Source organism: Ursus maritimus, unplaced genomic scaffold (genome assembly GCF_017311325.1).
Source record: "Ursus maritimus isolate PB19 unplaced genomic scaffold, ASM1731132v1 scaffold_14, whole genome shotgun sequence".
Classification (NCBI taxonomy): domain Eukaryota; kingdom Metazoa; phylum Chordata; class Mammalia; order Carnivora; family Ursidae; genus Ursus; species Ursus maritimus.
In genome coordinates this window covers 5,077,032-5,100,280 of record NW_024423786.1, presented here as the reverse complement: position 1 = coordinate 5,100,280, position 23,249 = coordinate 5,077,032, and the positions used below count along the sequence as shown (strand labels likewise).

At 38.4% G+C, this 23,249-nt stretch overlaps 1 protein-coding gene across 3 annotated transcripts in view; it reads right to left on the bottom strand.

Moving 5' to 3' along the window:
• Positions 1 to 23,249, bottom strand: part of NR2C2 (nuclear receptor subfamily 2 group C member 2) — a 102,535-nt gene that overhangs the window by 43,506 nt on the left and 35,780 nt on the right. For all 3 annotated transcript variants that reach the window (XM_040628413.1, XM_040628414.1, XM_008697836.2), the window contains one exon: positions 2,934 to 3,044. In XM_040628413.1, coding sequence (XP_040484347.1) covers positions 2,934 to 3,044 — 111 coding nt within the window. The remainder of the gene's footprint in view (positions 1 to 2,933; positions 3,045 to 23,249) is intronic.

Sequence of the window (23,249 nt, the reverse complement as noted above, 5' to 3'; positions counted from 1 at the left end):
AAAAAAATTGAACCTAATGTTTGTCATGTGGGGAGCAATAAAGACAAAATTTGCAAACCACTGGCCTGGAAACACTGCATTATGATGAAAACCTATGAGATTTATTGAGAAGCTACCTTGTGATTAGATGGGTTCAATTAAGCCTCATTCTCAGACAAGTGGGTGCTCTCCTATGGCTCTTTTTATCTCCCTATCTCCTTCCACAGCCCCCACCCTAGACCTCTGTATCCCCAAACAATGGCTCTCAACTCCAGCCACTAGAGGCTACTTCCCCCAGCCTTCCCGCTTGGCCCTAAAGCCCTTTGCAGCCATTAGGATGACAAGATACTGATAGATACAAGTCTATGTTCCAGATCACTCTCCGCTGGCCTGTGTAACTAGATATGTTGGTCTTGTGTTGACTGTCACCTTATTATCATTATTAAAAACAATAACATGAATTCTGGAATGGGAGAAAACAGCTATAAAGGACTTAACTAGGACAACTGATGACATTTTAGAATATGACTATGGATTAGATAATGGCATGTTTCAATATTCAATTCCCTGACTTTGATAACTATATTGTGATTACATAAGAAAACGTCATTGTTCTTAGAAAATACATACTGAAATATTTAGGGCAAAGAGGTGTGATACCTCTATTCTCAAATGATTCAGAAAAAATATACGTACATTCACTTCACACAACTGGTGAATCTGGATAGATATAAAGGATTTCCATGTACTATTTTCTGTAAGTTTGAAATTATATGAAAACAAAACTTAAAAAATTATAACTCAGTTGCTAACATTGGTATTTGCTTCCTATAAGTCTGCAAGCATTTAATCCTTTTAAAATCCTACTAAATAGGTACTATTATTGTTGTCATTTTATAGCTATAGAGGTTACAGAAACTTTCTCCAGAGTCACACAGCTGAGTGACGACAAGATTTGATCCTAAGTCTGTTCCATTCAGAGCCAAAGCTCTTAAATGTCACCTAGCCCTATCACCCTTACTGTATAATCTTTCCCTCCCAAGTTTATCACAGAAGTCACCATTTGGGTTCTAAGCATTGTTATTCATGAAAACATCATAGCATTTATTCTCTTCCCAGGCCTCAGGGCTTGGAGATTCATCACTGAAATCAGGGCTAGAAATGAAAACTTAACTGAAGCCATCACCACCAACATCAAGAACCAAAAAATCATCCTATAACCCTAATTTTTCTTAAAAACAAAAACCAAAACAAAACAGAAACAAACCAAACCTTGAAATATAGTCAGTTCAGCTGCACTTAGGATATGTCCAATTTTATTCACAATGAAAAGATTTCAACTATATTTACTATATACAGAACTCATGCCAAAGAGTTATCTTCCCCAGAGAGACTAGAAGCTCAAAACCAAGCATCTATTCTACAGGACTTCTGTTCAAGGGACCATACTGCATTCCAGCCAGGATGGCAGTGTCACCATGGGCCAAGCACCATGGCATGGGGATAGCCCACTGTAAGGAATGGGATACTAGAACCGCCCTAAGGAAAAGATACTCTTCTCATACCGATATGAGGGGAAAGGTGTACTCTCTTGATACATACATTAGCTACTGACAGTCTCCTAGGGAACTTTCTATGTTCTCATCTGCCCTCAAATGGTTGTGAGCCCGTGATGTATAGGCCATGATTAAATGCAGATAGCTCCTTTCCCAGAGTTAGGAGAGTTTGTAGCGGAATCCTAACACGTACTCCACAAAACTATAAAGGACCCATTTTCAAGTCATAATGAGCAAATAAGAACAAAATAAAAGAGGAAAAATAATCTGGCTATAGAGTTTCTAATTCTGAGGAATAGTAAAACCTTGTTAATGCTGGGCCTATTATTTCTGAATTTCCAAACACTCAGATACGTGTTTCCTACTGGTGTGAAGTTAAAATGACTTATGTGAGCTTCCGTGTTTATGATAAAATGTTATGCAATACATACATAATGGGAATATAATCTTTAATGTCTTTCATTTTACTTATTAGAACTCTTCTGTTTAGTTTATAATAGTCCATAAAATCACTTTAAAGAGTAGGTAAACATTACAGAAATTATCTAGTTATGATACCATCCTGTTCACTTATACTGAACTTGGAATAAACTATGAATGAAGCAATCCTTTTACTTATTCACTCAAATTACCTGTCCACCCTGGTATTCTCTCAAACTCGTGTTATGTAACTAATATTTTTTCTGTCATTCATCTTTGTTTTTTGGTTTGGCCTTTTGATTCAGCTTGTTGAGGTAACTTTGAATCTTTAATCTGTGTGCCATCAACATATTATCCCTTCCTCCCAACTTGTTGACCATGATTTCAATACACACATCTTCTCTTTGTTCAATGGGCCAGAGGCAGGTTCAGAGCCCTGGGGAAGACTAAACCTATCATAAGTGAATGCCAATTAGTTAATAACAATAATACTAGCAATAATTATTGCACATAGATAATTAGTACATATTGAACATTAGTATGTGGCCAGTCACTGTTCTAAGCACTTTATAAGCAATACCCCATTGATTCCTCACACTAACCTTATGAAGTTTATGTACATTTTCTAAATGAAAAAAAGTGAGGCACTGAAAAGTTAATTTTCAAGATCAAAATAGCTAAAAAGTGGGGCACTACTAGGACATACTGCCTCTCAATTTGGAAGCACCTAAGTATGTAAATGGTACATTGATCCCAACAGTTTCAAACAAGAGTTTAGACTTTTACGTTAAAGGTAAGTTAGTTCAATCAATGTAAACTTTTTCTTTTTTAAAGAATAAATGAGGTTGTATTGTACTTGATGCCCAAGAAGCACAACTCCTTAGTGAATTCCCAAGGCAGGTTTGTTCTGGAAAGAATTCAGAAGGCAGGACTACCTTTGGGCAGGTGGCTGGAACCAAGTGGGATTGGTGCAGGTACCTGAATTCGCTGAGGTGAAGCTACCGCAGAGTCGGTGGAGATTATCTGGATGCGCGGGGAGGGGCTGGTCATCCCTGGAGATTCCGGCCGAGAGGTCTGTGTCCGCGGTACCTATAGGGGAGAAGTGGACTGGATCACAAGGGAGCTCAGAAAAACGCCCAGTGGTGTCTCGGGCATGCCTCTTGCTTTCACTGTGGTTTTGAGAAATAAAGTTGAGTAGTTCTGGTGTTGTACACAGAATGACAAATGACAAAACTAATGAGATATTGCCACAGATGGCTGTAAGAAAATACAATCTTAAAAGAGCTATTTCTAATGTTGAAAATGCAAAAACAAATAACCACCCCCACCATAAAACAAAAAAATTCCCACAAAAAACACAGAGGAATTTCAAATCTGCTCTATATAACTTTAATAAATAAATAGCTGCTAGAGTAACTTTTTAGAAATGACCTTTGAATGTTTTCATGGTCTCCAAAACCAGCTGTAAAACACTCCTTTACGATGACAGTTTCCAGAAGAAAGGCTCTCATAACACCACAAAGGATGGCAAAAAGAAACAGCACTACACTGAAAAACTACTTGTGAAAGAGTCCTGGTAATCCTCCAGTCCCACTGGGATGGGGCTGGGAAAAGCCTATCAATTATACAAAGGTCTGGAATTTAGTTAATACCCACCAAAGATAAGGTTCAAGGTTCTGAGTGGTCATCTGGGCACCTGAAGTGGGCAGTTATTATTTTTCCTTGAATAAAAGTATACCATGGGGTGATTGGGTGGCTTAGGTGGTTGAGCGACTGACTCTTGATTTTGGCTCAGGTCATGATCTCAGGGTCATGAGATCAAGCCCCATGTCGGCTCCACACTGGGCATGGAGCCTGCTTAAGATTCTCTCTTAAGGGGTGCCTGGGTGGCTCAGTCGGTTAAGTGTCTGCCTTCGGCTAAGGTCATGATCCCAGGGTCCTGGGATCGAGCCCCACATAGGGCTCCCATTTGGCACTTGGAGCGCAGTCTTCCTGCAGCATTTCGATGTGTTTCGCCAAAAAATAAAAAAAAAAAATAAATAAATAAATAAATAAATAAAATCTTAAAAAAAAAAAAAAAGGTTCCCTTTTAAGATTCTCCCTCTCCCCTGCCCCTCCACGTTCGCATATGCTTGCCTTAAAAAAAAAAAAAAAAAAAAGATATCATGAACGAATGCTTTATAAACTTCCAAACAACAGGAGAGGGAACACTTCTCAATTCATTCTATGTAACCAAAACTAGGCAAAGACATCACAAGAAAAGAAAACCACAGACCAATATTCTTATGAATATAGGTGTAACAATCCTCAGTAAAACATCAGCAAACTGAATCCAGAGGCATATAAAAAATTATACACCATGAGGGCACTTGGGAGGCTCAGGTTAAGTTGGTTGGTTAAGCAGCTGCCTTTGGCTTAAGTCATGAACTTGGGGAGCCCTGCATTGGCCTCCCTGCTCAGTGGGGAGTCTGTTTCTCCCTCTCCCTCTGCCCCTCTCCCTTCTCATGTGCACGTGCTCTCTCTCTCTCTCTTGCTAATAAATAAAATCTTTAAAAAAAATTATATACCATGACCATGTAGGGATTTACCCCAGAAATACAAGCTTGGCTCACCATACGTATATAATGTAATAACACTGTATAATAGAGGATAAAAGCCTCAACATCTCAATTGACACAGAAAAACCATTTGACAAAACCCAACACCATTTCACAACAAAAGCATTCAACTAACTAGAAACAAAGTTCTCAATCTGGGGCCCCTGGGTGGCTCAGTTGGTTAAGCATCTGCCTTCAGCTCAGGTCTGATCTCAGGTCCTGGGAAGGAGCCCTGCGTTGGCCTCCCTGCTCAGTGGGGAGTGTATCCCCCTATCTCATTTTCTTTTTCTCTCTCAAGTAAATAAAATCTTTAAAAAAAAAGGAGAAAGTTCTCAATCTGATAAAAGAGTATCTATAAAATATAGCTAACACAATACTTAATGGTAAAAGACTGATAGCTTTCTTTAAAAAAAAAAGATTTATTTATTTATTTGAGAGAGAGAGAGCATGTGCAAGAGCGGGGGTGGGGTGAAGGGGGGTTGGGAGGAGGGGCAGAGTGAGAGAATCTTTTTTTTTTTTTTAATAATGATTTTTTATTATATTATGTTAGTCACCATACAGTACATCCCCGGTTTCCGATGTAAGGCTCGATGATTCATTAGTTGTGTATAACACCCAGTGCACCATGCAATACGTGCCCTCCTTACTACCCGTCACCGGCCTATCCCATTCCCCCATCCCCCTCCCCTCTGTAGCCCTCAGTTTGTTACTCATAGTCCATAGTCGAGAGAGAGAATCTTAAGTAGGCTCCATGCCCGGCACAGAGCCTCACGGGGCTCGATCTCATGACCTGAGTTGACACCAAGAGTTAGTTGCTCAACCATTTGTGTCACCCAGGCACCCCGACACTACCAGGTTTCTTCCTAAGATCAGGAACCAGACAAAGATGTCTGCCTTTGCCACATGTACTCAACACTGTATTGGAGGTTCTAGTGAGGGCAATTAGGGAAGAAAAAGAAAGAAAGAAAGAAAAGCATTCAGACTTGGAAAGGAAGAAGGAATACTCTCTATTTAGATGATAAAATCATGACATGACATGATCATACAGAAAATCCTATAAAAAAAACAACAAAACTATTAGAGCTAATACATAAGTCCCAAGGTTGGAGGATACAAGATCAACAGAAAAATCAACTGTATTTCTATACAGCTGCAAAGAAAAACCAGAAAATGAAATTAAAGAAATATTCCCATTTACCATAGCGTTGAAAATAGGAATAAATACATCAAAAGAAGTGTTAAGACTTATACTCTGAAAACTATACATCATTGAAAGAAATTAAAGAAGGACTAAATAAATATAAAGATGTCTGTGTTCATGGATCAGAACATTAATACTGTTAAGCTCTCAATACTACCCAATCTGCTCTACAGATTTAGCATAACTGCTATCAAAATTCCAGCTGCTTTTATTACATATATGGACAAGCTGATCCAAAATTTATATGAATATCCAAGGGATCCAAAAGAGCCAAAACAATCTCTAACTGTTTTGAGTTAGGGGACTCACACTTTCTGATGCAAAAACTTATTATAAAGCTAGAGTAACCAAAATGGTGTGGTACTGGTATAAAAACAGATATTTAGACCAATAAAACAGAATAAAGAGCCCAAAAATAAACCCTCACATACATGGTCAAATGATTTTCCATAAAAGTGCCATGACAATTCAATGGAGAAAAGAGAGTCTTTTCAAAAAATGGTGATGAAGCATCTGAACACAACACACATAAGAATGACACTGGACCCCTCCCTCATACTATACAGGAAAAAATTAATTTGAGAGAGGACTCTGGGAAGATGGCAGAGCAGGAAGCACCAGGAATCTGCCTCCCCACCTAAACCTTTACTGCACTGGTGGACTCCGTCTGATGTAACTATTTTGGGACTTGGGAATCTATTTGATATTGAAGGCTTGCAACTTTAGGGGAAGGTTTGGACAATAAATTACAGTTAATTTCTGTCAATTTCAGCTCTTAGCACAGTAGCAGTTGCCCAGCCTCCACCTCTGCTCTGAAGCTAGCATCTGTGCACATGTTCTTGAAACAGCTTGATACAGCTTATGCAAGCCTATGTGGGCAAAAAGGACCTTTGACCTCCAAATATTGGGGATGTATGCTCCAGTCGCTGGTAGTTCTGATCACAGAGGTACAGATAAAGAGGGGGCAGCCACTGTTGCTGTTCTTCCTCCTCCTGTTCCAAGCCCCTCCATCTCTAGCTTAAGCAATTCCAAGGGTTGGATTATTTCTCCCTACGCCCTCATTTTTCTTTTTCCTCTTTTGGGATCCCAACATTAAAGACAAGGACACTGGAAAGCAAATGCATATACAGGGAAAATTACAAAGTGACTGTACATGTCCAGGGAAAGGTACATGTCCAGAGAAAAGACTTTAAAAGACTTTAAGTTTACACATCAGGATGATCCTTGGCACTGAGACAGACTACAACATTAAAAGCAAACAAAAAAAGAAAAACCCCATAACAAAACCCTGCAAATCCTAGGAAGGGGGGAGAATCTGATTTCCAGAGTTACCACGTTATTAGATTCAAATATCCAGTTTTCAACAACAACAAAAAATCACAAGGCATACAAAGAAACAGGAAGGTATGGGCCATTTAAAAGAAAAATAAATCAATAGAAATGATCCCTTAAAAAGGTCTGACATCAGGTCTACTGGACAAAGACTTTAAAACAACTGTCTAAAAGTTACTCAAAGAACTAAAGGAAAATGTGGCAGAAGTCAGAACCAATAAAGAGATGAAAAAACCTGACGAGAAACTAAAAACATTCTGGAGCTGAAAAGTACAATAACCTAAACGAAAAATTCACTAGTGGGATTCAAAGTTGGATTTGAGCAAGCAGAAGAATAAAAAACCTTGAAGATAGAACAATGGAAATTAGAATTAAAAACAAAACAAAACAAAACAAAACAGCAACAAAAACACTGAAGAAAAGTGACCAGAGTGTTAAGGGGCCTATGGACATCAACAAATAGACGAACATATGCACTGCAGGAGTCCATAAGGAGCAGAGAGAGAGAATGGGGCAGAGAGAATATTTGAAGAAATAATGGCCCAAAACTCCCCCAAATCTGAAGAAAGACATAAATATAAAAAAGAAGCTCAATGAACTCTAAGAGGAACTCAAAGACATTATAATCAAACTTTCAAAAAACAAAGACAAAGAATCTTGAAAGCAGCAAGAGAGAAGCTAATTCCCACACACAAGGGAACCTGAATTATATTACTTGCAGATTTCTCATCAGAAACTGTAGAGGTCAGAAGACAACGGGGTGATATATTCAAAGTGCTCAAAACAACAACAACAACAACAAACTGTCAGCCAAGAATCTTATACTTGGCAAAACTGTCCATCAAAAGTAAGGAAGAAATTAAGATATTTCCAGATAAACAAAAACATGATCACTAGACCCACCCTGCAAGAAATGCCCAAGGGAGTTCTGCACAGTGAAATAAAGGTCACTAGACAGCAATATGAAGCTAATTGGAGAAATAAAGATCTCAAAAAAGGTAAATATCTGGGTAATTATAAAAGCTTGTACTATTTTAACAATGGTTTGTAATGTGCTTTTTGTTTCCTACATGATTTAAGAGATTAGTACATTTAAAGAAAAAAAAAACCTATTAGTGCATTATCATAGCTAGTATTATCATAAGTTTGGTTGGAAACTCCAAATCTTGCTTTCAACATAATTTAGAAAACTAATGCATTTAGGGGCGCCTGGGTGGCACAGCGGTTAAGCGTCTGCCTTCGGCTCAGGGCGTGATCATGGCGTTCTGGGATCGAGCCCCACATCAGGCTTCTCTGCTATGAGCCTGCTTCTTCCTCTCCCACTCCCCCTGCTTGTGTTCCCTCTCTCGCTGGCTGTCTCTATCTCTGTTGAATAAATAAAATCTTAAAAAAAAAAAAAAAGAAAACTAATGCATTTAAAAGAATTATTAGCTTACATTTGGAGGCACACGATGTATAAAGATGTAATTTTGTGACATCAACAACCAAAAGGGATAAGAACAGAGCTTCAAGGAGGAAAGTTTTTGTATGTCACTGAAGTTAAGCTGGTACAAATTCAAACTGAAAATGAAGGGAAGGAAAAAGATATTCCATACAAATAGTAACCAAGAGAGCACACGTGGCTGCACTAGTATCAAACAAGATAGACCAAATTTTTAAAGGTTACAAGAGACAAAGGACACTATATATTAGCAAAAGGTTCAATATAGCAAGAAGGTGTAACTGTTTCCCTTCTTAAGGGAGAAACAGTTCTGCAACTGGAGACTTCAATAACCTAATCTCAATAATGGACAGAACAATCAGACAGAATATATGTAAGGATATAGAAGACTTAACACAATAAACCAACCGTATCTAACATACTGTACAGAACACTCTACCCAGGGACGCCTGGGGGGCTCAGTCAGTTAAGTGTCTGCCTTTGGCTCAGGTCCTGATCTCAGGGTCCTGGGATTGAGTCATTGGGTTCCTTGCTTAGCGGGGAGGCTGCTTCTCCCTCAGACTGCTGCTCTCCCTGCTCATGCTCTCTCTCTGTGCCCCTGCCAAAAATAAATACATAAAATCTTAAAAAAAACACAAAACAAAAACACTCTTCCCAGAAAACAAGAAATACCCAGAAAAATCTCTCAGGTGCATATGGGACATTCTCTAGGACAGACCATGTGGGTCCTTAAGTTAAGCTTCAACGGATTTTAAAGAACAGATAACATACAAAGTATTTTCTCTGACTAGAGGGGAATGAAGTTAGAAATCATCAAGAGAGGGGCGCCTGGGTAGCGCAGTCGTTAAAGCGTCTGCCTTCGGCTCAGGGCGTGATCCTGGCGTTCTGGGATCGAGTCCCACATCGGGCTCCTCTGCTAGGAGCCTGCTTCTTCCTCTCACACTCCCTCTGCTGTGTTCCCTCTCTCGCTGGCTGTCTCTCTGATACATAAATAAATAAAATCTTAAAAAAAAAAAAAAAAAAGAAAGAAATCATCAAGAGAGGGAACCAGGAAAAGTTTCAAATATGTGGAAATTAAACAACACATTCTGATCAAAGAGGAAATCATAAGGGAAATTTGAAAAAGCTTACAGGTAGATGAAAACAAAAAAACTTATGGGACAATGTGAAAGCAGTGTTAAGGGGTACATTTATAAGCTATAAATGCTTTGGTTAAAAAACAAGAAAGATCTCAAATGAACAACCTAACTTTACAACTTAATGAACTAGAAAAAGAATAAAGTGAACCCAAAACTAGCGAGAGGAAATAATAAAAATTATAAAATATAAAAATTATAGCAGAGATAAAATACAGAAAAACAACAGAGAAAAATCAATTAAACCAGAAGCTGGTTCTTTGAAAAGATCAACAAAATTGATAAACCTATAGCTAGATGGGCTAAAGAAAAAAAAAAGAGAAAAGACGCCAATTACTAAAACCAGAAATGAAAGTGAGGACATTACTATCAATTCTACAGAACTGTAAGGATTAAAGAGAATACTATGAACAACTGTATGCCAACAAATTGGATAACCTAGATCAGACGGACAAAGACCAAGAAACATAAAACCTACCGTGACTAAATCATGAAGAAGCAGAAAATACAAATAGATCTATAACAATGAAGGAGACTGAATCAATTGTCAAAAATTTCCCCACAAAGAGAACCCCTGGAGACCTGATGGCTTCGCTGGTGATTTCTACCAAACCTTTAAGGAAAAACTAACATTAAGCCTTCTCAAACTTTACCAAAAAACTGAACAGGAACACTTACTTCCTAACTCATTCTATGAGGCTGGTAACAAAGCCAGACAAAGACACTACAAGAAAACTATAGACCAGTATCTCTTATGAGCCAATGTAAAAATCCTCAACAAAATATCAGCAAACAGAATTCAGCAACATACTAAAATAATTATACACCATGACATCAAGTAGGATTTACTTCTATAACGCAAGGATGTTTCAAAATACAAAATCAATGTGATACACCACATTAACAGAATTAAGGGGGGAAAAATCACACAATCACCTCAATAGCTGGAGAAAAAGCATTTGACAAAATTCAACACCCTTTCATGATAAAAACACTAGGAATAGAAGGAAAGTACCTCCACATTTTAAAAATCATGTATGAAAACCTTACAGTGAATATCACATTCAGTGGTGAAAGACTGGAAGTTTTTCCTCTAAGATCAGAACAAGGCAAGGATGCCTGCTTTCACCACTTCTACTCAATCTAGTACTGGAAGTTCTAGCCAGAGCAATTAGGGAAGAAAAGGAAAGAAAAGGCATCCAAATTTGAAAGGAAAAAGTAAAATGATCTGCTTGCAAATTATATGATTAAAGATCCCCCCTCCCTCCCAAAAAGTCTGTTAGAATAAATACATTCAGCAAAGCAGCAGGATACTAAGTCAACACAGAAAAATCAGTAGCATTTCTATACACAATGAACAATCTGAAAAGGAAATTACAAAAAAAAATTCCATCGTGATAGCATCAAAAAGAATCAATTACTTAGCAATTAAGTTAACCAAAGAGGTAAAAAAGACTTCTACAATAAAATCTACAAAACACTGCTAAAAGAAATTAAAGACAGAAGTAAATGGAAACATATTCTGCGTTCATGGATTGAAAGACTTAATATTGCTAAGATGTCAATATTACAAAGTGATCTACAGATTTAATGCAACACCTGTCAAAATCCCAATGATGTTTTTTTGCAGAAACAGAAAAACCCATTCCAAATTTCATATGGAATCTCAAGGGACTCTAAGCAGGTAGCTAAAACTACCTTGAAAAAGAACAAAGCTGGAGAACTCACACTTCCTGGTTTTGCTACAAAGTGAAAATAATCAAAACAGTGTGATTTTGGTATAAAGACAGACATACAGACCAAAGGAACAGAATAGAGATCCCAGAAATAAACCCTGGCATACAATGGTTAAATGATTTTTGATAGGTGTGTCAAGATCACTTATTGGGGGAAAGGACAGTCAAAAAATGGTGCTGGAAAAACTGTCTATCCACATGCAAAAGAATGAAGTTGTACCTTTATCTAACACCATATACAAAAATTTACTCAAAATGGATCAAAAATCTAAATTAAAGACCTAAAACTGCAATACCCAGAATATATAAAGAACTCCTAAAACTTGATGACATAAAAAACCTAACCCAAATAAAAAATGAGTACTTGAATAGACATTTCTCCACAGAAGATACACAAACAGCCACTAAGCACATGAAAAGCTACTCAACATCACTACTAATCATTATGGAAATAAAAATCAAAATTACATCGAAATGCCATCTCATACACACCAGGATGGTTACTATCCGAAAAACCAGAAAATAACAAATGTTATTCTGATGAGGATGTGAAGAAACTGGAACTCTCATACACTGCTAGCAGGAATACAGAATGGTACAGCCTCTTTGGAAAACAGTCTCACCAATCCTCAAAAGTTAATTATGAACCAACCATTTCACTCCTAGGTATATACGCAAGAGAAAAGCAAACACATGGCCACACAAAAATTTGTATAGCAATGCTTAGCATTATCCGTAATAGCTCAAAAGTAGAAACCACCCAAATGACTATCAACTGATGAATGGGTTAAAAAAAAAAAAAAAAAAAAGTGGGGGCGCCTGGGTAGCGCAGTTGTTAAGCGTCCCCCTTCGGCTCAGGGCATGATCCCAGCGTTCTGGAATCGAGCCCCGCATCAGGCTCCTCCACTGGGAGCCTACTTCTTCCTCTCCCACTCCCCCTGCTTGTGTTCCCTCTCTCGCTGGCTGTCTCTCTGTCAAATAAATAAATAAAATCTTAAAAAAAAAAAAAGTGGTATATCCATGCTATGGAATATTATTTAGTAATAAGAAATAAACTACTGATACATGCTACAACATGGATGAAATCAGTCATAAAAAAACACATATTATATGATTCCATTCATATAAAATGTTTGTAATAGGCAAATCCATAGCTAAAGAAAGTAGATTAGTGGTTCCCAGGACAGAGGGGATGAAGGAAGGGGTAATAACTGCTAATAGGTATGGAGTTTCTTTGGGAGATGATGAAAATGTTCTGGAATTAGTGGCGTTGGCTGTATAACATTGCAAATGTATCAAAAACCATTCAACTATATACCTTTTTTTTTTTTTAATAGGCTCTATGCCCAATGTGGAGCTTGAACTCACAACCCTGAGATCAAAAGTCACATGCTTTACCAACTCAGCCAGCCAGGTACCTCAAAACTATATACTTTTAAAGGGTGAATTTTATGGTAAGTGAAACAGATCTCAGTTTTATAAAGCATATCACAATTGATGAATTGCTGGGGGTAGTTATGAAAAGATATTTTCTTTTATAGCATTAATTTTACCAACCAAAAAGATCACATTATAAAGACAACAGAATACAATATTCTCATAATGATGTTTAGTTCACAAAATGCTTCATATAAATTACTTCTGAGCTAAGATATAGGCAGGATAGGCAAATCCTACAAAATACATCTCCCAGTATCCATGTACACATATTTGCTAGCTCTGTTTATTTGTAATTATGAAGAAAAGACTAGCCAGTCACTTTAACAGAGCACATTCATTAAATCCTTCTTTAGTAATGAACATTTAGAATTTTGGTTGAATCTATTATTACCCTGCAAGTTAATCTTTCCAATTTCAGATATATGGAATTCTTAACTGATAGAATAATATGCTGACTTTCTGATTTAGATACTTTACCTGTAAGACATTTTAAAGCAATCAACATAATATGAGTACCACAGGCTATGGAATCACCAGACCTGGGCTCTGAAATATGTACTGTCACGCTGAGCAAGTGACTTAAACCCTCTAAACTTCAGTTTCCTCGAATTTAACATGGACATATTATGACTACTTTTTGAGACTGATGTGAAGGTTAATGAATAATATGTTAAGTATTAATTCCATTCAACACACAGTAACTATTACTATTATCACAAGCTTCCTGAAAATTTTTCTAAAGCCTGAGTTATAAACAGTGTATAAATATTGTTGTTACATATGATAAAACTGTAATAGTGAAGCTCTCCTTGGACAGAAAATTCTTTTTTTTTCTTATTATAAAAAAAATATAATGGGCACCAGGATGGCTCAGCAGGTTAAGCATCCGACTTGTGATTTTGACTCAGGTCACCATCTCAGGGTCATGGGACTGGGCCACCAGGCTCTGTGCTTGGTGGGGAATCTGCTTGAGATTCTCTCCCTCTGCCCCTCCCCAACTCAGGCTCATGCTCTCTTTCAAATAAATCTTTAAAAAAAATTCAACCCTACATCATATACAAAAATCAGAAAACTTGGCGTAGAGCTTCTTAACCCTGAATTAGGCAATAATTTCTTACTATTACACATAAAGCACAATAAACAAAATAAATATACACAAAATGGACTTTGTCAAAATGAAAAAGTTTTGTCCTTCAAAGGGCACTATATAGAAAAGGAAAAGTAACCCACAGAATGGGAGAAAATATATGCAAATCACATATCTGATAAGGGATTTGTATCAAGAACATATAAAGGAGTCTTATAATCAGTAATAAGAATACCAAGAAAAATTTAGAAATGGGCAAAAGGAGCTGAACAAACATTTCTCCAAAGAAAATATTCAAATGACCAATAAGCCCACGAAAATTGCTTGACATCATTAGTCATTAGGGAAAGGCAAATCAAAACCACATGAAGATACCACTTTCCACCCATCAGGATGGTTACAATAAAAAAGAAAGATAATTAGAGTTGGCAAGGATGTGGAGAAACTGAAACTCTCATACACTGCTGGGGAGAATACAGAATGGTATGGACACTTTGGAAAAAGTTATCAGTTCTGCAAATGGTTAAACGTAAGAGCTGTCATACTATTTAGCAATTCTACTTCTAGGTATATACGCCAGAGAAATAAAAACATCTGCCTACACAAAAACTTGTACATAAATGTTCATTGCAGCATTATTCATAATAGTCAAAAAATGGAAACAACCCAATGTCTATCAAGTGATAAATAAAATGTGGTATCATACGATGAACATTATCCAGCCATAAAAAGGAATGAAGTGGGATGCGTGGGTGGCTCAGTTGGTTAAGCATCTGCCTTTGGCTCAGGTCCTGATCCCGGGATCCTGGGATCAAGTCCCACATCGGGCTCCTTGCTCATTGGGGAGTGGCTTCTCCCTCTGCCTGCCACTCCCCCTGCTTGTGCTCTCTTACTCTCCCGTACCCCCCGCCACCGCTGGCAAATAAATAAATAAAATCTTAAAAAAAAAAAAAAAGGAATGAAGTACTGAGTCAAACTACATTGTGGATGAACCTTGAAAACGTGCTGAGTGAGAGGTCAGACATAAAAGGCCACAGATTGTCTGATTTCATTTCTATGAAATGTCCAGAATAGGCAAGTTAAAAAAAACCCCAAACAGCCCAGAAAGTAAATAGTGATTGCCTATGGCTGGGGAATAAGGAAATTGGGGGTAAGTGAGTAACACCTAAAGGGTTTAGTTTCTTGTTGTGATAATGAAAAATGTTCTGCAACTGGATAGTGGTGATGGCTACACAACCTTATGAATATAATAAAAGCCACAGAATTATACACTTTAGGTAAATTGTATGACACATGAATTATATCTTAACAGAGATCTTACATTTTTTTTTAATGAATAAAATCAACAAATAGAAAATTATTTAAGAAGTCAGGATAATGCATCACCATTAGGGAGAAAGGAGGGGCAGTAATTGGAAGGAGGAAGGAAATTCTAGTCTGCTTTTTATTTTATTTTTTTTTAAATAATCTGTATGCCTAACATGGGGCTCGACTCATGAGCCAGCCAGGCACCCCTCTATTCTGCTCTTAACCTGAGCAGTGTTTACATGGACATGTCCTCTGTGTGATAATTCATTGTGTTACACACTTATGAATTGTGAACTTATGTACACTACAATAAAGTTTATTTAAAAGAATAATAGTATTCAGAAGTATTTCATAAGGTCTCAAAGAAGCTTTCTATGTCAGTAAGCCAAAAGAGACTGTTGTCCATGCTTCAGCTGAAGCTGCTATGCAGTAACCCTCTGCTCCCCTAGAGCTTGCTGCATGCTGCGTGTGCAGAGCCATCAAAAGTGGTTCTGCCGTAAGAGTACGTGCCGGGGAAGACGGACGGCTACAGTGGAAGCAGCACAGATTGGGTGCTAAGACTGATCTTTGCCAACTTCTGTGTGAGCTACAGTTTAACTCCTTAGACCCTGGTTCCCTCACCTGTTAAAGGATATGCTTATAAATTTTATAATTCCTTTTGTATGAGAAGCCCAAGGGCCTCTACAAATTTGCCTGGAAGGGGTTTGGGTCATGTTGGCAATGGGCTCCCAGTAGCTCAGTAACAAATTTAGATTAGATGAACAACCCAAAATATCCCTTGAATTTAGCAGAGGAATCCTTAACTCTGGAGGTGACAGGTTAATGGAAAAATATTTAGGATCCCCTGTGACCTTTAGAGAGGTGTGTTCTGGTGGCACCAGGGGCAGTCTGATATGATCTGGCTTGAAGGCGAAGTGATGCCACAATGGGACTGCTCAGAAATTCTTGCAGCTGTATGAATTCAGAGCCTGATATTTTAAGTATACATCTAGGTGAGGAATCTACTTTTTTCCAGAAGCATATTGCTGAATATCATTTAGCACGGCCAATTTAGAAATAGGACATAAAAATATTGATGCAAAATAACTAGTGGGAGCATCTCCTTTCCATCCTTTCCTGCCTACCTTTCCAGTACTGATGTCAGGCTTGGGCCCTCAGCCTTAGTCTACTTTCTCCTCCTTCAATCCACTCAAGTTGCAAAGGACAAGATCATTAGTCCATACTGAAGTATAAATGCCCGGCAACACCCAGGTGTGCCTTATACCCTGGCCAGAACACTTGCATTTTAACAGGAAAATGGCTATTCCTAAAGGACTCAAACCATGAGCAAGCAGGATGTGAAAGTATGTTTGGACATAGACCTTCCAGGGCATGGTCTCTGACGCACTCACACCTAATGGGTAAAATCAGCTGTTCTATTTTGCATCTTTTCTAAAGTAAACCATGCTAAGCATCTGCCTTCCAGCTCAGGTCATGATCCCAGGGTCCTGGGATAGAGTCCTGCATCGGGCTCCCTGCTCAGCGGGAAGCCTACTTCTCTCTCCCTCACCCTCTGCGGCTCCCCCTGCTTGTGCACATGCTCGCTTGCTCTTTCTGTCAAACAAACAAACAAACAAACAAATAAAATCTTGAAAAAAGTTGTGTGCCCGACACACAAATGTTTACTGTCTAAAGAGTTTAATAAAAGCCTTGCTCCACAAGCCAGCCTCTCCTGATCCCCCAAGTTGATAATACAGGTCCTGTTCTGGGTGCCCAGAGCTCCTGCATCTTAGCACTCTCCACAAGGCACCTCCTGTAACTGCCTGGTTAAGTCTACCTCAGAGGGCAGTATGAAACGTTTTCTATTTCTCCTTTTACTCCCAAGGTCAGGTTCATTTTAGGGCCACAATGACTGCTTAGTGAATGAACATTTATTAACTTCAGGAATGAGTAAGAAGTCTGTTTCATGGTCCTTGATCCTGGGACTCTGCCTAGACCTTCTCTTCTTTTATTCTACTCTCATGCCTGTCTGCTAATCAGACATCCTGCAGATACGGCACGACACCTGCTTTGGCAGTTTATTACATAAACCCAAGGAGCACAGGCTTTTACTGACACACCTGGGTTTATGAGGCTGCTAAGAAAGTTCATACATTTTTACCCTGGAGTGAGAACCTTCTCTATTCCATCATAAGATGACACTGCTTTGGTAGCATTTTTTAAAGGAAAAAGTTCTTAGGAAGAATTTCTGTGGTTTACATGCTAAAAGATGGACATCTAGGTTGAAGAGAATGCCCACAGCATTGAGCTAAGGAGCAAATATTTAGAATCCCTAAATTCATAATTTATTCTGAGTTTTGGCTGCAACATTCCCATGGGTTACTAATAGGGCAACCAAGTTCACACCCCGTGGAAAAAAAAAGATCATGCAGACCTAATACGTTACAAATCTCAACCACAAACTTCTGACTTCTAAACATTCCCAGCGAAATAATGAACAATGTAAATACCTAAGTAGGGTAAAGGGTTTCAGCCATGGGATACCTTCAGCCTGAACTAAAATGTACCACATCCTCCTTTTATTCTTATTTCAAAGGGCCATTTAAGTAATAAGTGTAGTGAAGGGTCAATGGGCAAAGAGTTAAGTCCTCTTTGTGCTGCAACTGCGCATAGAGAGAGGAATCCACAGGAGGCTGCCGGTCTTGAAAGTGCTCATCCCTCCCCTCATACAAAGGATTAGGACCTTACAATGCCAGAGTGCTGTGTTCCTAACAAATAAATTTTCCTGATGACTGGTAAGTCAGACTCTTTTTTATACTGGAGTCAATGAAGGATTTAAACCTGAACATGACAAGTCAGCCTCATTTATATCAGAACTGATTAATCAGTTTTAAATCTTCCAGTTGATAATATGTTTAAAAATATAAAATCACAGCCCTATATTTCTTGGCACGAAAACAAAGATCCAAACAGTCAACAATCACTAGCCACATTATGTAAAAACAATAAGATGTTTAAGAGCCACTCCCTGTTGACAAGAAGGTTAACCTGTTGAAAACAACAAATAAGCAAGCAGCTTTTGCCCCACCTGAATTTACCCAGCATACTCAAATACAAGTTCCTATGAAGACATAATTTGTTAGGTGCTAAGCACAGCAACATACACTAAATTGAATTCCTTCAAAATACATAATAGGTATCTAAATCCAGCCTCTCCTGATCCCCCTGCTATTTTACCAATTGCTCTAAAAACAAGTACCTATGAAATACACTGCATTACAAGGAGGCTTCTACCAGAAACAGAGAACGAAAACAAAATTGCAGTCTTTTTTTTTTAGGACACTTAGACTTACCATGCCAATGGCTCCCTGCAGCTTTATTTACATTTTCCCTCAGCAACCTCCCCGGCCAGAGAGCCCAACCAAAAGGGCCAAGGGTTGGCTGGGGGAAACTCAAGCATTTGCTTTCAAACTGCCAGTACACAGGTTCCATTCACCCAAACCAGACAGAGCTGTTTAAAGATGCCCTCTCTATGACCCTGCTTGCTGAAGGTCAAGTACACTATCACTCCCTGTAACCAAGGAAGCAAAATTGACATGTTCCTGCCGTTTCCCCAGCTGCTGAGGCAGTTTGTCTAATAATATGATTAACTGCTTCTAAGGAAGGTGTACTTGGCTTTACAAAGTTCTCCCTTCACCTAGATTGTTGCCTTTGCTAAATGCACCATCCCCCCCCCCCCATCCTCACTGGCTTCCCCTTAAAGACCACCTTTCCAGAGCTCCTGAGCATGTTACCATGGAATCCAACCAACTCAAAACAGTTTTAAAACTATAAAGAGTAGAGGGAAGATTTGGAGAATTCAGATACACCATATTCTGCATATAGCATTTTGAACTTCATAGTACATCAAGACATCATTTTTGAAGATACGGGGTCTTTGCAAGTTACTACTCTATTCAAAAGAAAAGCAACATAACAATCTACATTACATACAAAACAATTATAAGAAAAACAGCACCCGGCTCATTTAACAAATATTTTACTACACCCACCCAACGTGTGCCAGGCATGTGAATTCAGGTTAGAGTTCTTGCCTCTGCAGCCTCCCATTCTGGCAGGAAGGTGAGCACATATAGTCCTTGCAAATGAGGGCGCAATAATTGGCCACTCAAAAGGCTTCAAGACTCAGACTCAGCCCTCCCCCAAGGCTATAGAGGAAAGCGAGCTCCTGAGGTCACAGTTGAGGTGGGGCTATAACTAATACTCAGAGCACCTGCCTCTAAGCCTTCTGTTTGACAAGGGACTCACTGCCTGTTTTAGTACCTGGACAAAGAAATAATTTGAAGTGAAGGCTGGCCAATCACCAAAACAAAACAAATGAAAGCCTGAGGGGGTGTGGTGGTAAGAAGAGGCTTTATGGATATTAACTTTAATACAGGATGAGAAGGGGGAACTGAGAAGAATGAAATTAAAAAAAAAATAAGTTCAGTGTTATAAATGAATTTCTACTCCACAAGTTTGTATATGTACTAACTTAAAACAATCTAAGTTAAAGGCTTATGCCACCTATTTTTCAGATTCTAGCATAAACCTAGGCACCCGAACCCAAAAGGGAAAAATTAATCCGGGGGCGGGGGGAGAGGACACTCCTTTATAAAAAGGGAGACTAAAAGTCCCTCCAACTCAACAAGTATTTAAAGCTCTAAGAAAGATAACATTTAGCAAAGCCAATAAATGATGTGTAAAAGGAAAGATTAATATAAGGAAGAAAAAACTCCAAGGCCCAACTGTTTAAGCCAAAAGGTCTACTCTTCTCATCATAAAAATCTGTTCATGCTCTCTGACCTGGTGATTCTACTTCTGGGAATCCACCTTATCCTAAATATAGAAATCCAAATTATCGTATATACAGAAATGGCTTTATCAGTGCATGCTCCTAAATTATTTTTCTAAGGAATATAGAAATTCCCTCTCTCAAAAGTCCTGATGAAGTCGAGCCCACCTTCAACTGTAGAAGCAGAAAATGCCAGATACCTGCAGGCCTAGCTTCCCCTAGTGGGCAGGGGTTCAATCAGATGTTGAAGCCGAAGACTCTGCACTGGCAACAGAAAAAGCCCCGTGGCCAACCTGGCAGTGTTGTGGTGTGCAGTCACAGCTTCACCAAACTGGCTCTTTAGTGAGATCTGTGTGCAGTTCCTAGCTGCAAAGCTACTTTTTCTAGCCTTCCTGGTAACTTTGTCAAGTTAATCCAATCCATCCATCCATCTATCCTCAGACATATATATTTTTTTTAAAGATTTTATTTATTTGAGAGAGAGAGAGAGAGAGAGAGAGAGACAGCAAGAGAGGGAACACAAGCAGAGGGAGTGGGAGAGGAAAAAGCAGGCTCCCAGTGGAGGAGCCTCATGCGGGGCTCAATCCCAGAATGCCAGGATCATGCCCTGAGCCGAAGGCAGACACTTAACGACTGAGCCACCCAGGCGCCCCTATCCTCAGACATATTTTAACTCAATGTTTTTCAAGAAGCCCATTTTTGTTTAAGTCCGCAATAGCTGTTTCATTTTGTTTTTTAAAGCTTATCTATTTGACAGAGCAAGTGAGAGAGCACAAGAAGGGGGAGCGGCAGACCCCCCACCCATCAGGGAGCCTGACCTGGGGCTCAATCCCAGGATCCTAGGATCACGACCCGAGCCTAAGGCAGACACCCAACTGACTGAGCCACCCAGGTGTCCCAGCAACAGCTGGTTTTTGTTCTTATTTGCTTTGGGCCCCTTGACTGGTAAAGAATGGATATATTTAACCCAAAGGTCAGAAGCAACTGAAATGTCTCAAACTAGGAGATGGGTTATACTATGCTCCCTTGATACAATATTATGTAGCTATGATACAATATTATGTAGCTATGAAAAATGTTCGTCATGCAGGCTATGTAGCAACCTGTGGAAAGGATATTTACATTTATTCTGTGAAATCACACTACGAAGTTGTGTGCACGCTCTGATTACAAATGATGACATGCATGAGAAAAAAAGACCAAAAAAATTTTATTCATTCAATAAAAGAAATTTTTAAAAAGATTATTTATTTATTTGAGAGAGAGAGAGAGCACGCACACACATGCATGCAAGGGGAGGGGCACAGGGAGAGAGAGAAACTCCCAAGCAGACTCCCTGCTAAGCGTGAAGCCTGACGCAGGGCTCGATCTCATGACCCTGAGATCATGACCTGAGTCAAAATTCAGAGTCAAGATGCTTAACTGACTGAGCCACCCAGGCACCCAATAAAGAAATCTTAGTACTAAGTGCTTACTGTGTTCTACACACTGGAAAGTGTTTTAAACACTGGGAAGACAACAGCAAATGAAACAAAGTTCCTGCCTTTCTGCACTTTACGTTCTATTGTGACAAAGAAGTTTCTATGTTTGTCAGATAATGATGAGCACTTTGGAGAAAAGTAACCATAAGAAGGATAAAGAGTGACAGAGGTAGAATGGTTATACAAGGAAGGGATAAAGTAATAAAATGATAGTGAGAGATGTGTAAAATTGTAGAAATATGGCTTCCTTCTCTCTGTTTCAAATTTTCCAGACTGTTTTACCACTTTTATAATCAATTAAAAAAAAAAACCCTATTTCCAAAAAAGTTACCTTTTAAAACCAGCAAATATTGTTAGAATTTGGTATTATGAACGATCTTATTTTTCCACCCCAAGGCTGAAATAATGAGTGTTCTCCATACTTTTCTTCATTTTAAAAAGAAAAACTCCTTTTCTACCCATTCAAGAAAATATTTTTTTCATAAGATGATATATAAAATTGTACTGTGAGAAGGAATTCTCCTTGCCTACTGAAGATATTTTAAAACTAGGCTGTATTTCTGCAATCACAAATCTAAACTGAATCATCCCGGTAGGCAGCTAGTTACAGGGAAACTCATTACACTTAGAACACTAGCTCCTGTCTGGGTGGCTTTGGACAAATCCCTTAATTGTTCAAAGCCTTTGTTTACTCATTTGTAAATGTGATGTTGATATCTCTTAATTCACAGGATAATGGGAGGATTAAAATGAGGCAATAAAGTACAATGCATTATATAAATACAGAGCTTTCCTATTATAATTTTGGAGGAAATCAAATGAGTAGAGCTGAACCTATCACCCTAAGATGTTATGTCCTCCTATAGCAGATGTTCATTGTTTGTTTATAGACAAAATGGTTTCATTTCTAATCCCCCATTTCCTGTGACCAATAAAAGGATACAATCTCCAGAGTCTTTCTAAGGTATCAGACACTAAAGGTACACATCTCAAATGCAGTGAGATTTTACGAAAGGAGATGTTTTCTAAGATAGAACGTTACTATTCTGTCCTAAGACATACATACCACAGGAAATTATTTTGGCACAATACTTCCACATAAGGTCCATCATACTTCTTCACTTTCTCGTTTTCGACAACTCCATTTGTCAACTCTTTTTCTCTTACCATACTACAAGTCAGTTTAGTCTTATTCATTGTAACGCTAATTTTATTCTAAGTCCGCACAATCTGTATTTCATTTACAAAATAACTTCATCTTCTTACTACTCTTAAGTCATAATTTATTTAAGTATGTGGAACTATCAGAATCCTCCAATACATCTTCTATGATAGCTGTGACTGAGCATTTACATGAAATACATATTACTTTATAATAAATTGCTTCTTTTGAAAATAGTTATTGTACTAAACTGTCTTTTTAAAAAGTTATTTCTGTATGAATGGGTATATTTAATATGAGTATCATTTTGGCACAGTAAAAGGTCATTAAGAAATACTGCAATAAAAAGGGGGTACTGCGTCTGAAGGAAGTGAAAACCTCCAAGAGGAAGGGTCACAAAGTAGTACTCCATGAGTGCTTACTGAATTAACAACTGAGCTAATCAGTGGCCCAGCTACTTCTTGTATATAAGGTTATGTGATAGCTGTCAATAACAAAAACACACCTTAGAAGGTAACATTCCACCCAGAAAGATTTTGATTCAGTCATTCTACTTCTAG